Source organism: Oikopleura dioica, chromosome PAR (genome assembly GCF_907165135.1).
Source record: "Oikopleura dioica chromosome PAR, OKI2018_I68_1.0, whole genome shotgun sequence".
NCBI classification, from domain to species: Eukaryota; Metazoa; Chordata; class Appendicularia; order Copelata; family Oikopleuridae; genus Oikopleura; species Oikopleura dioica.
This window is the reverse complement of record NC_137293.1, coordinates 9,982,756-9,997,215: the sequence shown is the minus strand read 5'-3', so window position 1 is coordinate 9,997,215 and position 14,460 is coordinate 9,982,756. Positions and strand designations below refer to the sequence as shown.

At 41.8% G+C, this 14,460-nt stretch overlaps 5 protein-coding genes and 2 non-coding genes across 7 annotated transcripts in view; 5 read left to right on the top strand and 2 right to left on the bottom strand.

Moving 5' to 3' along the window:
* Nucleotides 1–14,460, bottom strand: part of LOC145705589 (uncharacterized) — an 84,371-nt gene that overhangs the window by 5,774 nt on the left and 64,137 nt on the right. The gene's annotated exons all lie outside the window — the stretch shown is intronic.
* On the top strand, nucleotides 24–2,705 carry LOC145701730 (uncharacterized). The gene is made up of 6 exons (XM_081778946.1): nucleotides 24–165; nucleotides 209–1,240; nucleotides 1,288–1,734; nucleotides 1,776–2,003; nucleotides 2,047–2,428; nucleotides 2,472–2,705. The coding sequence occupies exons 1-6, from the start codon at nucleotides 63–65 to the stop codon at nucleotides 2,689–2,691; spliced, it is 2,412 nt and encodes an 803-aa protein (XP_081635072.1). The 5' UTR covers nucleotides 24–62; the 3' UTR covers nucleotides 2,692–2,705.
* On the top strand, nucleotides 2,751–6,232 carry LOC145705215 (SANT and BTB domain regulator of class switch recombination-like). The gene is made up of 6 exons (XM_081782669.1): nucleotides 2,751–3,339; nucleotides 3,382–3,839; nucleotides 4,598–4,829; nucleotides 4,875–4,932; nucleotides 4,972–6,041; nucleotides 6,091–6,232. The coding sequence occupies exons 1-5, from the start codon at nucleotides 2,856–2,858 to the stop codon at nucleotides 5,114–5,116; spliced, it is 1,377 nt and encodes a 458-aa protein (XP_081638795.1). The 5' UTR covers nucleotides 2,751–2,855; the 3' UTR covers nucleotides 5,117–6,041; nucleotides 6,091–6,232.
* TRNAS-AGA (transfer RNA serine (anticodon AGA)) lies at nucleotides 3,935–4,016 on the bottom strand. Its single transcript has one exon. It is a non-coding gene; the product is annotated as a tRNA-Ser (tRNA).
* TRNAS-AGA (transfer RNA serine (anticodon AGA)) lies at nucleotides 4,110–4,191 on the top strand. Its single transcript has one exon. It is a non-coding gene; the product is annotated as a tRNA-Ser (tRNA).
* Nucleotides 6,261–9,665, top strand: LOC145705214 (uncharacterized). The gene is made up of 4 exons (XM_081782667.1): nucleotides 6,261–8,361; nucleotides 8,408–9,163; nucleotides 9,204–9,322; nucleotides 9,390–9,665. The coding sequence occupies exons 1-2, from the start codon at nucleotides 6,786–6,788 to the stop codon at nucleotides 8,461–8,463; spliced, it is 1,632 nt and encodes a 543-aa protein (XP_081638793.1). The 5' UTR covers nucleotides 6,261–6,785; the 3' UTR covers nucleotides 8,464–9,163; nucleotides 9,204–9,322; nucleotides 9,390–9,665.
* Nucleotides 11,190–14,359, top strand: LOC145705213 (SRSF protein kinase 3-like). The gene is made up of 12 exons (XM_081782666.1): nucleotides 11,190–11,317; nucleotides 11,372–11,567; nucleotides 11,617–11,752; nucleotides 11,794–11,999; nucleotides 12,046–12,200; nucleotides 12,244–12,460; nucleotides 12,504–12,713; nucleotides 12,755–12,847; nucleotides 12,891–13,107; nucleotides 13,157–13,374; nucleotides 13,422–13,534; nucleotides 13,580–14,359. Exons 1-12 carry the CDS (start codon nucleotides 11,205–11,207, stop codon nucleotides 13,590–13,592), a joined length of 1,887 nt encoding a protein of 628 aa, XP_081638792.1. The 5' UTR covers nucleotides 11,190–11,204; the 3' UTR covers nucleotides 13,593–14,359.

The window sequence follows — 14,460 nt, the reverse complement described above, 5'->3', positions numbered from 1 at the left end:
GCACTTATTTGACAAGAGTCTTATGCAGAGCAGGATTTCACAGGGCAGATAAATTGGTAGAGATGGCCTCTGTCGTGCCACTAGAGAATTCTAATCAAGATGGGAATGATGGATTTATTGAAGACGAGTACATTTATGAAACGAGAAATGACACAATCCTGCCGGGTAAATATCTTCCTCGAATTTTTCGCTCATATAAATTCTAAAGTTGCGGAGTCGCAGAAAAAGAAAGCCAGTGATTTAACTGACCAAGATATGACTGACTTGATGGTCGCAACGACTCTTGTTCAAGATGCAGTAAATCGGCGTTGTATTGAAATATACGAAGACAAAGACTCATTTATCGCGTGGAGGAATTACAACAACCCTGGTCTACTCTTCCTTCATCAACTTTGCTTGTTAGTTATTTTTTTGCTGCTTCTGGTTGAGGATCCCGCGGTGAAGAGACTAGACATCGAGCCGTATTATTATATTCCAATGTCGATCGAAGTTATCATCTTGCTTTTCTTTTGTTTTCGTCTTGATCAATTGCGAAGAGCTCAAGGTTATGAAAGATGGAAAAATCCGAAAAATTTAGTCTTCTCTTTGGCGATTGCATTAACTTTCATCGACATCATTGTTTACATAATACTCCGAGAAGTTGAAGGAGTCTCCGTTCGACCAGACACTGATGGCTTGGAACGACGGGAAATTTTTCGATTCATGCGAGCTCTAAGGCCTTTTTTTATCATTTGTTCTGAAGAAAAAGAATCTATACGACGTGCAATCACGAATATTTGGAAGACAATTCCCGATATTTTCTCTGTTCTCCTGCTTTTGATTTGTTCTATTCTTCTTTTCGCTCTCATGGCTTTGAAGCTTTTCGGCGAGCGAGATATGACGGAGAACGGAGCTCCAAGCTACTATTTCAAAGACTACTGGAACAGTTTCTACGATCTCTATGTTCTGATGACCACAGCTAACTCTCCAGACGTTTTCATGCCTGCGTACAACGACAATGACGGATGGATGATCTTTTTCATGATTTTCATCATCCTTGATACCTATATCTTCATGAACCTTTTCCTTGCAGTCATCTATAACAATTACAAGAACAACGTAAAGACTGATGTTGAATATATTCTTGGAATGAAGGAGAAGAAGTTGAGAAGAGCTTTTAGAATTTTTCAGCGAGTTTTTGGCCAAGTTGATTACGCGACGTTCAAATGGTTGATGGAACAGACTTCAAGTGATAGGAAAGGTTCCGTTATTTTAGAATTCGTTCTGATTTAAGCTTTTGCTAAACCTTATGGAGCAAAAACATCATTGCAGCTCGATGGTTGATTCTATCAGATGGAAGCGAAATCATTGAAGAGGAAGAGTTTCTATCAATCGCTGAGTTATTAAGCATCACTATCTTAGAAAAGAATCCCGATGCTTCTTTCTCCCTAGTTGAGCAGTTTTTCCCTCGTGTTTACAATAGTACGATTTCTCTCTGGTTCATCAGACTCTGCAAAGATGAACCGTTCAAAACATGGTTCCAGCGTTTCTTTGATCTGGCTATTCTTGTGAATGCAATTTGCATCGGCCTTGATCAGTATAAAGCCGAGTATTTCTTCTTGAGCCTGTTTTGTTTTGAGATTTTCTGGAGAATTTACGCTTATGGATCGGGCGAATACTTTTCAATTCATCGCATGTGGAATTGGTTTGATTTTCTTATCATCTTGGCTACTGTTATTGCGACTATTTTTACAGGTATAGTTTAGAGTGCAACATATTTTTTACGATTCTGAAAGGAATTGGGCCAGTTGCGGACGAGCCAAGAAACGCAGCGTTGGATATTTTGCTCATTCTTCGGTGTTTGCGACTTATCAGGATCTTCAATTCCGTTCCGTCCTTCAGAATCATTCTTCTGACAATTCGAAATATTCTTCCAAGTCTTGGAACTTACTGTGTGATAATCGTCTGTCTATACACAGTATTTGCTATTATCGGGATGGAAGCTTTCCAGGGTCTTGTTCGAGGTAAAACTTCCGTCTTTTCTGTTTCGTAAAATTGAACTCGTAGCTGATCAAAAGCATAACACTGAAGATGGTCGACTCGAGTACAAATGCGGCAATCCTGCTCTCGCTGATGATGACTTCGTAAAAGCGAACTACTGCAAGAACAACTTCAACGATTTCATCTCCGCTTTCGTCACCCTCTTCGAGCTGACCGTTGTCAATCAGTGGCATATTATCACACGTGGATATGTTAAAGTGAGCAATGGCGGCGCTTTCATTTACTTCATCCTCTTCCACATGCTTCAAGTTTTGCTCGTGATGAACATTGTCGTCGCATTTACCCTGGAAGCGTTCTTGTTGGAATATGAATCGCAAAAGACTAATTTGGAATCGCGAACTGCAAGAATGATCAAGAAATATGGATTGGAAAGCAAGAAGGGAATCAGGTTAATTCAAATTATTTCAGCTTATTTGATAAAAAAAATTCAGCACGACAATCTTCGACCGCGAGACAGACGAGATCGCTTCCTCTGTGCAGCTCAAGCTAGTCCGAGGAATGACTGGTATTGACGATCTGCTCGAGCGGATGTTCAACGAAGGACAAATCCAACTTTCTGAGAAAGAGGAAGTTCTTTCAACAGCGTCTATTCTTTCTGAAAAATCTCTGGCATTTTCAGATCAGCTAGAAACCGCGAAAGAGCCTGTATAAACCCCATAGAATATTCAAATGAACCAGTCCAAAATTCAACTTTTCTTTTCTTTAGAATGTCAGACAAGACCGCATTGCAGGAGCGAATCCTAGAAGATGTGCTCTTCGCGCTTATAAAAAATGACGAAATCTTTGACTTTGAGAAGCTTTGTAAGCTCTTTCCGATGCTTGAGCGAAGCTATATCCAGAAGCGCTATGAAGTTGCAAAATCGCGAACTGGTCTGTTGGACGAAATTCTTTCCAAGCCACCTAGAGTGAAAAAAGCGACAGTTCAAGAAGTTCAAACAGTTCTTTCTCAAGAAGAAAGCATTTCCCGGAGAAAGAGCTTTACGGAAAACTCGCCTAAATCAACAGACAAGCCGATTGTAACAATTCATGTCAGCGACGATAATCGGGAAAAAGTGACAGATTTCTCTTGCGGAGTCGATTTGCTCGTTCAAGAAATGCCGTATTTTGACGAATTGATACCAAGAAACGAAGACGAACTCAACGAGCTGGACATCAGTGTTCAATGTGATACGGACATCTTCTCGATTCTGATGCAATGGGTCAAGCGAAGGGAGTTGGATAAGCCTTTTGATATCACGAAGCCGAATATTGTTTCCGTCTTGATTTCCGCTAATTATCTTGGAATGACCTCTCTCATCGGTAAAAGTCCTCTAAAAAGCCATTTTAATCCTTTTGTTTCAGATATTGCTGCCCAAAAAGCTGCTGGATTCTACAACTCGATCAACTTGAACCCTCTTTCGAAATCCCGCGAAAAAGGATCCAAGGACTTACTGAAGAAAGTTCAACTCTACGTTTCTGCGCACGAAGCGCAAAATCTCCCCGATGGTTCAGCAAAAGAAGATGTTTTCCGCCGTCATGTGGCAAAGCTCATTGCGGAAACTAAATTCATCAAGTGCAAGTCTTGCGCGAAGATACTCCCCTGGAAACATCGATATGCACTGCCCTGTATTCCGAATAAGGCGCAAATTGATAGAAATGGAGATGTGCGATGGAATCACATGATCGAATTTGGATGGGACTTTGTCGAGAGCGAACTTCCATCGTTGCAGAGCAAGTTTGAAACGAAACAGCGTCTTTACTGGGGAATTTGGGGACTGGCGAATGTCTTTTGCTGTAGCGTGTGCAATATACAGTTTCAGGTCAGTTCAAAATTCTGTATTTCGTCCGCCAAACTTTAACGAGCTGATCATGCGTCTGTTTTCAAGGCATTACTGTAAAAAAAACGAAAAAGGATCGCTGCGAACAGGATTCGAACCTGCGCGGGGAGACCCCAAGAGATTTCTAATCTCTCGCCTTAACCACTCGGCCATCGCAGCACGACATCTGCTCTATAAAAGCGCTTGTTATCAAATTTGTACTTCGTAACATACGTAACACTTCAGATAGCACTTGAAAAGTGGGCGAGACGTGCTGCGATGGCCGAGTGGTTAAGGCGAGAGATTAGAAATCTCTTGGGGTCTCCCCGCGCAGGTTCGAATCCTGTTCGCAGCGTTCTTTTTTTCGTTTTTACGATAATTCCACAGACGCCCTCGATTATTGAGTCCCCATCCCGGATGGCCCATCCGCTCCTCTGATTTGATCATAAGGCGAGCCTCAACGCGTAATCGGTTATTTACAGGCCTGGACTAATTTTGAGTCGCGATAGGCGACGTCATAGCAGCGCCTCAGCCAGCTATCGAGAATTCCTATCATCTGGCCCACAAATCAGAAGGCTCACATTTGCGCGCGTTTTAAACTTCATCCTTGGGCCGGACGATAGGAATTCTTGATAGCTGGCTGAGGCGCTGCTATGACGTTGCCTATCGCGACTCAAAATTAGTCCAGGCCTGTAGATTGTCAAATCAGAGGGGCCGTCTGTGATAAAGCAAGGGAATAATTGTAATTGTTTTCTCTTCAGGCAGCGGACATACAAAACTGTATGTACCACCCAAAAGAAGACATCGGAGGCACTTATCTATGCTGCAAGCGGAAGAAACAGCACTTCCGGTCGCTGATGGCTCATAATGGATGTACTCACAGAGCGCACAAAATTGAGGATGAGAAGATTCAAGAGTACATGGAATTTATTGGCGTAGAAAGAAATTTTAAAGTCGGACCAATCGGCCCTGTCTGGAAAGAACCAGAAGAAGGTAAAGTGAAGATAAGCCGAAAAAGAGTGATTTCTCCTATTTCAGTACAGCAATCTCCCTGGCAAAGCAGCAAATCAAAACGGTGGAATCTCGACAATATCCGGTAGTTTGGCTCTCTCTTCATCCCTAATTCTTTTTCAAGAGATTCAGAGCGACAAATGTTCAAATCTGAGTCGGAAAGTTGTGCGTTTGGAACTGTAACGAACGTCCCTGCCTCTGGAATCTACACTGTTCTTGAAAAAGAGCGCGGTGCGAAATATCAGTCTTCCAAAAAGAAAAATTCTTAGAACCTTTTCAAAATCTACCATAGATCTATTTTTATACTTCAAATATATTTTCATACATTAAATCTTTCTCTATTCAATTTGTCATCAGAATGTATAGAAACGGTATCGGATTCGGAGATAACGACGCGGGGGTTGTTGCCAAAATCGAGAACAATGGACAGCAATCTTCATATGTAGAAGACCCGGCGGTAGATACCAAGGGACCTCAAAACTTCTTCATTACCGATGCTCAAGGAAATGTAAAACAAGTCTTTCTCGATAATACCGGTCCCGCTACTACTGCTCCTCGTGTTCCAATTCTTCCGGATGCCCTCTTACCAATCAAAGCGATCCCTCCAACTCTCCAGGGAAGAAGAAAATACAAGAAAGCTAACAAGACGAAAGCCAAGAAAGTTTCACCTCGGACGAAGATCTCTCTTGAGAAGAAAGTAGAAATCACTCTCTACCGAGAAGCGAATCCTCAGTGCAAGAATAAAGAAATCGGCCGCAGATTTGGAATTACCGGCTCGAGAGTGGAATCGATCATGAGAAGTGTTCGTTTTGGAAAAGCGCGAGTAACTCTACCGGAGAAACTAGAAATCATCCAATTCTGGGAAAAACTAACTGCCACAAATCAAAATATAAGCCGGGCGAAGGTTTCAGACGCAATAGGCGTAAGCAACGCTGCTTTAGATACTATAATCAGTCAAGCAGACGTGATCAAACGCGTTTTTGACTCCACATCCAAAAGCAGAGCCTGGAAAAGCGACAGATTTGGAGCTGAGTATGACAATCGGAGAAGTTTCAAAACTCGTTGCAAACGTTCTAAGTCACTGCGCATTCGATGCTTCTGAGCAACTCCGTTTCGTAACGAGTTTTCGAGAGCTGGTTGAAACGACCAAGGCACTTCCTCAGTTCATCACAGCATCATTCTTGCAGGATTCTGGTAAAATATAAATTTTCAATCGCGTTAAAACCTATTGAAATCTTTTCAGATTCTCAACAAAAAGAAAAGACTGAAGAAGAAGACAATATAGATATAACTCGTGACCCGACTTGGGTCCCCAAGTGATGATGACGGCTGTGAATGTTGACTGTAAAAATGATTGATGCACTGCCTGTAGCGGAATAAATGGATAAAAATCAATCTTTGTTGTCTAGGTCTCGGATTTGGTGTGACCCGCTGTGCGCTAAAATGAGTCCCCTGAAATGGCGCACAAAATGTTGTGCGCAGGATTCGCGGATCACAGAAAAGGCTGTGATTCAGTCGAGCACACCGCCAAATTTGCTGTGGCCGATCACAGCTCTCAATCACAAAATTCGTGTGATCCAAATGTTAGGGATGGGAATTCAGGCTTTCATTATGAGGGATTGATGAATCATCTCTGAGGTCGCAGCCGCGTTATCAAAAATTCCTATCATCCGGCCCTGGGATGAATAGTTTTCCTAATGAAATTCAGTGATAAATTCATGTGGCAGGCGAAAGAAATTCTGGATCACAGAAAATCTGTGATCCAAATAAGCCTTAATTTCTACTCTGTGATCGAGCCTCGATCACAGTTCCTCTGTGATCGAATAAACCTGCGCACATCTTTTTGTGCGCCTTTTCAGGGGACATATTTTCGTGCACAGCGGATCACACCAAATTCGAGACCTTGTTTGTTGTTGATTATAACTAGAATATCATAGAATGGATAGAAAAGGCATCGGAATCGGGAATAATTACGCGCGAATCCGGCCTAAAATTGCCCCAAAAGTCGATGATGAACAAAAACAATTGGCTAATTTGGGGCAGACGAATATCTATCCCCAGCATCTGAATCATCAAGAGGATTTTAAAAAAGTCTCGATTGTCGCTCCAATTCTCCTTGATACCCAAGGTACAGCCCAAGATGAGGTAGATAAACAACCGCAGGCAACAATTCCAGGAAAGAAGCAACTCACTCTTCAACAGCAACTTCATGTGGATCTTATTCTTTGGAAAGAAGCGCACAAAAATGAATCTTGGGAAAATGTCGCAAATAGATTCGGTATTCCGCGAAATCAAGCTCAAAGTATATACTACAAAAGAAAAGAACTAATGGCTTCGATAAAGCATGGAGAATTTTACAAAACTGAGAGAAAACAGACAAAGAAACCCAAAGCGAGCATTGATGTCAAATTGAGCTCAAAAAGTCAAGTCATCAAATTGAATGTCTCAAGTTGTTATGCACCAATCGCGCCTAAAATTGCTCCGAAAATCCAGAATGATGGAAATTATTCGGTACAATCCACACAGTCGAATGTCAGTCACCAATATTATCTTGATGCTGAAGGAATTATGCAAAAAGCCTCTGTAGGTCATCCCATTTTTGTTGGTCCCGATGGCAAAGTACTCCAAGAAACAAAGGATAAAGAACCCAGACCTCACGGCGGAAAACGGAATCGTCTGACCGTACAACAGAAACTGGACATTCTCCTTTGGAAAGACGAACATCCAGAAGATAATGCAGCGATGATCGCAAGAAGATTTGACATTCCTTCATCCACTGTACACTGCATTTTCAAACAAAGAGCGAAAATTATGGAATCGATGAAACATCCTACATTCGGAAGTCTCAAAAAACTTCTTCCTGAAACCAGCATCAAAATGAAAAAAGCGAGAATAAAAGCGAATTTGCCTGTTGCTGATCATGTAAAACAAGAAGTTGAAGAATTCCAAGCGAAAAGAAGAGAACGCGAAAGAAAGAAAGGCCCAAGAACATGTGTTCGTGACGGTCGAAGGAGAATAACGCTAGCTGAAAAAGCTGAAATGATAAAATTTTGGGAAGAAGAAAAGGCGAAAGACCCGAATTTAACCCACCAAATGGCGGGGAAAATGTTGGGTCTAAACAATGCTACGTTGAGAAGCATGATCATCATCAAAGACGAAATCAAACGCGCTCTTCTCATTCCCGAAACAGCAGACATGATTTCCATTCCCCAAGAAAAACGCCTCCGTCAAATGTTTGAAGATGCGGAAGTCGAATTCCCTCCTTTGCCCGAGAAAGAGCCTGAGCCAGAACCTGACATTCCACTCGACTATGAATTCACAATATCAGCCGCTGATATATCGAAGCTAATTACGCAGGTCCTGAGCAAATCCGAATTCGATGCTGCAGCGCAAATGCACTTTGTGATGAATTTTCGGGAGCTCGTCGAAACTACCAATAAAATTCCAGTCCCTTCTGGAGAGAAGTTTCTTCCAAAATTTATTCAGAAGACGAGTCGAGATGTTGCTGATCTAGGTAAGACTAAAAATCTATAATCTTGAAGACTAATTCTTATGTTTAGATATGATGGACCTCGAAGACGATGAAATTGTTTCTTGTGACGAAGATGACTTCTAAAAGACCAAATTTTTCTGAAATGAATAATTTTATTGAGCGTGGCTTCTTATTGAAATAAAAGCTTTTTTTCACATTGTGTCAGAAAACCCACTGCCTGTACATATTTATAATAAAGAAAAACATAAACTACTACTGTGTCTTTGGTTGACTTTTAGTTGTCCACCGCGCGGTTCATCCCTCGGGGCGATGTAAAAGGTTTGCAGGGAAATGCGAAAAAGATAGGGATTCTTCCTTAACTCATGAGAAATGAAGTTAGGACTCTGACTTTTGTTTGTGTCTTATTTGTTTTTTCAATATGTATAGTTTATTTTATATTTTTAATCAAGCCGCTTGAGCTAGAATTTGGAAAACAACCGATCGGAACTCAAGAGAGTATAGATACTTCAAAGCAATTTGGTTGTAATGCTTACGTTTCCAACTCGAACTCATCCGGAAATGCGCTGGAAGAGTTGAAATCAATGAAAACCCAAGTCTACAACAATTGTCCACAAAGCATACTATCCCTTTCCAAACCCGTCCACTCGATGTGGGTGCAAGATCTTCAACTAGATCTTCTCATCTGCGCTCCGTACAAATCTGCCTCAAGTGCTGTTCGTTTCTGGTGGTGGAGGCACTATCATATGCATCAAAATCCACACGACTTCTGGACAAAAGCGGAGGATCATGATTGGGGACAGACGAGAAATGCTCTTCTTCAGCGGTAAAGGGGAGATTTTAAGCATATTTCTACATTCCTTTAGGTTCAACAGTGGAAAGCCCGCGTTGAGACTGCTGAACTCACCATCAACAACTCGAATTGTTGTTGCTAGGCACCCGATAATACGATTCTGGAGCGCGTGGAATCAAAAATTCCTCAAAGGTCTATGGTTACGGAAACAACCAAAATTAACGGGTTACTGAACAAACCAAGCCCTAACCAACTCAAGGCCAACAAATCGGTGGACTAATTTGCAAACAAAGCCGTTTGCTTGAGCCAATTTGCCGGAGAAATCTGGAAGAATCGGAAGGCACTCACTTATGCTCGTTTCAAGAGTGGGCTGATGCATTTGTTGAGGAAAGGGAAAGATGGAAAACGATGAAGAACTCGGTGCCAGATCCTCATTTCGCAAGGCAACTGGATCTTTGCCCGTTTTGCCAGATGAAGGATGCGTTCGTTGTGAAAGTGGAAAATATAAATGAAGAGATGGAGGCGATTTTCAATGATTTAGGAAGGTTTTGAAACCAGAATGGTTAATTTTCTTCGATTGGTTACCAAATATTGAATTTTAAAAAACCTGGCAAAGTTGGGCTAAACGAGACTTTCTCATGTGTTGGCGCGGCTCCTGGAGGAACCCTGAAGGTATCTGTTTTTATTAGTTTAATAGGAATAATTTAAACATGTTCAAAGGGTTCAAACTCGGCAGCGGAAACTGTGGAAAAGGCGTTTGAAGACGTGCCCGTCTCGCAGCGAGAGAAAATTGCCGAATTTTATGCAGAAGATTTGAAACTTTATGGCTATAAATGGTCGCCCAGAGAGAATAAAATTGAGCCTTGAAGCTCCAGCGCTAATTTTAGTCGTTGTTGCTTCTGAGAGAATTTCTTCACTTCTTCAATTATCATTCTTACAAATTTGAAAATGAGTTGTTGCGAAAAGGATGAGATAAGCTGCAGCGAATTAATCATTTTTCATCCCCCGCCGCGCTGCCCCTGAAAATATGCTTATGCTTCAGAAAAAGTGCGAAGAGTAAAATTTTCAGAGGAATTCTGAAAATCAGAAATCTTCCCAAAGCGACACTCGCCGGCCAATCGATTCTTGGAGACAAGATGAGTCATTTCACTTCAACCAGGATTTTCAACACTTTGACAATTGATTTTTCGGAATTAGTACTTTTATCCCCAGAGATTACTTGTTCATCCTTGACTTCGTGCTTCCAGAAATTAGCTTCAATTGATACAGATGCGCGAAAACAGCTTTTTCGGGTCGAAAACTTCAATTTCCCTCTATTCTATTTTAGTTATCGTAAAGAGATAAAAAGGTGATAAGGCTTTTTTTGCGATTTGATTTTCAATGCCAGTAATAAAATGAGCCTATCTGATCTTTCTCTAGTCCTAAAAACAGCTCGTTTTCAGACCGATCATACTAACATCAGCAGCATCTTGTGACTTCCTTGTGACTCTCTATCGTGTGTAAATTCTTATGTAAAACTGCACCGTGCCAAGTTTTATTGAAAAGATTATAAGATTACTATTGCTAGAATTCTAGATTCTCGACGTCGTAGAGAATGAGTTCGCGGAAAGTGATGGCCATCCAGGCGCGTAAAAAGCGAAAAACGAAGCCAAAGAAGCCCGCGACTAAGAAACGAACGGAAAAGGAAATTGAGTTACAGACAGGGAGACAGTTAAAGTTCCTCACGTGAGAGTCCCGCAATATTTTTCGTTCATGAATTTTTGATGCGTCCAAATAACCCATCTCTCTGGCCCATGCTCTCTCACGTCATCAATCAATCCTCCATTTTTATTGTCTTTTTTGTATTCAACATTGAGCTTCAACTTTGAAAGATTGATCTAAAAGGCTCAAGCTTAAGATCTATCACACTAGTCTCAATACAGGGCGCTTATCACGTATTCTGTGACATTTATAGACAGGTCGTGATGCCACCAACAGCTAGAAAATTGGGCTAGGTGTATTTTTCAGCCCAGCTTTGTTAATTGACCTGATTGAAAATTGACTTTCCTTGTTTTTTCTTCGATTTTTTCTAGTTATGTTTATTGAGCTTGTCTACAGAGTCGTTGGTGTTATTACCACGCTCTCTGTAGCGATGAGGGATGAGAGACACTTTGCGAGAGTGATTGAAAACATTATTGGATCAGCAGGGTACAGTCTTTTACAGTCTTATAAGAAAAGAATGATGACGGAAGAATATTTTAGCTCTCTTTTTAAAAATGCTCTCTCTCGCAACTCTCAACAGCCACAGAAGATAAAAGACGAAGAGAAAAAGAAGGAGTACCACGAGGAAGAGCCCGAGGAGGAATACAACGATACGGACTCGGCTGGAGATTTGGACGGGGAGGAAATTCTCGGCTCGGACGATGACGAGCAAGAGAATCCAAAGGACTACAAGAAGGTAATTTTTCGAGCGCAGATTTTATTGAATTTTCAACACGTTAATTTAGGGCGGTTATCACCCCGTCAAAGTTGGTGATCTTTACAACAACCGCTACCATGTGATTCGAAAGCTTGGCTGGGGCCACTTCTCCACCGTCTGGCTCTGCTGGGATCTAACTGAACGAAGGTTTGTCGCCCTCAAAGGTACAGACACTCTATATGATCAAAAATAACCCCCTGCGTAGTCGTCAAATCGGCAGAGCATTATACAGACACGGCTGTGGACGAAATCAAGCTGTTGAAATGCGTGCGCGAGGGCGACCCAGAAGATCCCTTCAGAGAGAAGTGCGTCCAACTGCTCGATGATTTCAAAATTCATGGAGTCAATGGAACACATGTCGTCATGGTCTTCGAAGTTCTAGGTCATCATCTCCTCAAGTGGATCATCAAGGTTAGTTTTAGCTCTTTTCGTGACGCTATTTACGTTCTTATTTTAGTCTGATTACCGAGGACTCCCTGTTGGTTGCGTGAAATCCATCATTCGACAAACTCTTGAAGGACTCAAGTACATGCACGAGACTTGCAAGATCATCCACACAGACATCAAGCCCGAGAACATTCTCCTCTGTGTAAGTGACGATTATATCCGAAGGTAATAAAATAGGTCTCTATTTGATTTTTAATTTTCGCCTTAGAATCGCAGCAGACGCTCACGATTGGCAGCAAAATGGAAGTGCTCCGCCGGCCGGCAGCCATGTTTCAACTGCTCCAACTGCACCGCCCAAGCCTCTGTCAAAGAATGCGAAGAAAAAACTGAAACAGAAAGCGAAGAAGCAGGCGGCACTTTTGAAAAAGGTTGAGGAACAGATGATTGAGAAGGACAACGAGCTGCCCAACGGAGAGGAGCGTCTGGTAAGCTTTCCTTCTTATAGAAAATCGAGTAACTTTTTGCAAGAACGGGGAAGACGGCGACAAAAAGGATGGAGCACCAGATGATAAGACGGTAGAAACTACGCCTATCAGTATCGAGAAGACTCCCGCAGAAACGCCTGTCTATCAAAATGGCGATTTCATGCGCCAAAGACACGATACCGCGACTAGCAACGCTTCCGAAGAGTGGCGAAACAAGACCGCCAACGATTTGCTCATCGATCTCCTTGATCCTGTAAGATTTATCATCAACCTTTTTATGAAGCATTTTTTAAGGCAAACGCGGACAAATTCGTCGCTAAAATCGCTGATCTCGGAAACGCTTGCTGGACCAATCGTCACTTTACAGATGATATTCAAACGCGACAGGTTCGTCTCTTGTTTTTCAAAGTTATTTGATGATTGGTTTCAGTATCGCTCGCTGGAAGTGCTTATCGGGGCTGGCTACGATTGCTCCGCAGATATTTGGTCTACGGCGTGCATGGCCTTCGAATTGCTGACTGGCGACTACCTCTTCGACCCTCACAGTGGCGACAACTGGAGCAGAGACGAGGATCACATTGCACTCATCACCGAGCTCATCGGCACCCTGCCCAAAAGAATCGTTCTCAGCGGAAAGTACAGTCGAGGTAACACTTTTCATCTTCTTCCCCGCTTTTTTCAATTGGCATTTTCAAGAGTTCTTCAAAAAAGACGGAACCTTACGGCGAATCAGCAAACTCAAGCCATGGCCACTGAAGGATGTCTTGGTCGAAAAATATGAATGGGACGAGACTGAGGCCGAAGAGCTGGCTAGCTTTCTCCTGCCGATGCTGAAGGCAGACTGCTCAAGACGAGCAACTGCCGCCGAATGTTTAATGCACCCTTGGCTCAATCCTGACGCAGTCTATGTTCCCGTGAGTTTTATTTTGAAAATTTTTGATTCGTGATTGTTTGGGTTTAGGTGGAACAGCAAGACGAAGAAGTCGAGGAGCTCGCGTCAGATGAAGAAGATTACGGAGTATCTGATGACGAGGTCGTCGACGATGTCGCTGATCCCGCTGCCGAGCCATCCGAGTACGTGTAATTTTGTCCTAAAAGTCCAAAACCAAAATCACTCAGTATCACAATTTAATATCTCAAGAAAGAAAAGACGACTGAGTCAGCCATGTATCTCCTCCTGATTTATTGAAAAAACAAGCACTGAAAAGTGATCACTTACAAAAAATTTGGATTTTTAGCGACACTCCCTCTAACCAGGCGCACCCCTAAAATCAGTTTCCTGAAAGTTTAATTATCGTCCTACCCAAGCTTCATTCCATTGCGTTCACTCTCTTATCGAATGGCCGAGGGTGAGATTAACAAAATTCAAAAATGTGTAAAAATGTTAGTTGCGTTTTATTATTACTTTTTTCCTCTCTAATTTGCACCCGCCTTATATAAAAAACGGAAAACGATGGTTCCAAAATTTTAAACACAAGTCGTTGTTCCCTCTAGTTTCAGAGTTTTGCCATCGAATTGAAAATATACCTTGCCATTCACCTTCTTTTTTTAAACTCGAAATATCTCATTTTGCTTCGTCTAGCTTATACAATATTTCCTTCGCGAATAAATCTGTATTTAACCCAATTCGTTTGATTCTTTTTCCATTTGTACCGACCTGCAGCGCACTCAGACCATCAGAAAACTTCCGAAAAACGAAACTATTAACCAAACTTTTCAACAATTCCATTTCCCCATGTATTCATAAAAAAAGTCCAAATTTACAAGAAAAGAACTTGTGCCCACAAAACCAAAGAAATCACGGAAATGTAGCAAAAGTAGTGATGAACCGACTTGCGCAAACCTCGATAATGTTCTTGAGTGTTTACATCGTTGAAAAAATAAACTTTTTGAAGAATATTCTACTAGAGCATTATCTGTATAAGTCTTTATTCAAGACCCTACAGATTTTTGGATGACTTTGGATATCGATTTTTATGGTTGAAAATTATATACGTTCC

Excerpts from the sequence above, each read along its gene's own strand:
- LOC145701730 (XM_081778946.1), top strand. The coding sequence starts at position 63 with ATGGCCTCTGTCGTGCCACTAGAGAATTCTAATCAAGATGGGAATGAT. Across the intron at positions 1,241-1,287 it reads GACTTCAAGTGATAGGAAAG|TATGGAGCAAAAACATCATT; the intron begins GTTCCGTTATTT and ends TTTGCTAAACCT. Across the intron at positions 2,429-2,471 it reads GAAAGCAAGAAGGGAATCAG|CACGACAATCTTCGACCGCG; the intron begins GTTAATTCAAAT and ends AAAAAAATTCAG.
- LOC145705215 (XM_081782669.1), top strand. The coding sequence starts at position 2,856 with ATGCTTGAGCGAAGCTATATCCAGAAGCGCTATGAAGTTGCAAAATCG. Across the intron at positions 3,840-4,597 it reads TGTGCAATATACAGTTTCAG|GCAGCGGACATACAAAACTG; the intron begins GTCAGTTCAAAA and ends TTTTCTCTTCAG. Across the intron at positions 4,933-4,971 it reads TGGAATCTCGACAATATCCG|AGATTCAGAGCGACAAATGT; the intron begins GTAGTTTGGCTC and ends TTCTTTTTCAAG.
- LOC145705214 (XM_081782667.1), top strand. The coding sequence starts at position 6,786 with ATGGATAGAAAAGGCATCGGAATCGGGAATAATTACGCGCGAATCCGG. Across the intron at positions 8,362-8,407 it reads TCGAGATGTTGCTGATCTAG|ATATGATGGACCTCGAAGAC; the intron begins GTAAGACTAAAA and ends TCTTATGTTTAG.
- LOC145705213 (XM_081782666.1), top strand. The coding sequence starts at position 11,205 with ATGTTTATTGAGCTTGTCTACAGAGTCGTTGGTGTTATTACCACGCTC. Across the intron at positions 12,201-12,243 it reads AGTGACGATTATATCCGAAG|AATCGCAGCAGACGCTCACG; the intron begins GTAATAAAATAG and ends TTTTCGCCTTAG. Across the intron at positions 12,714-12,754 it reads TCATCGATCTCCTTGATCCT|GCAAACGCGGACAAATTCGT; the intron begins GTAAGATTTATC and ends GCATTTTTTAAG.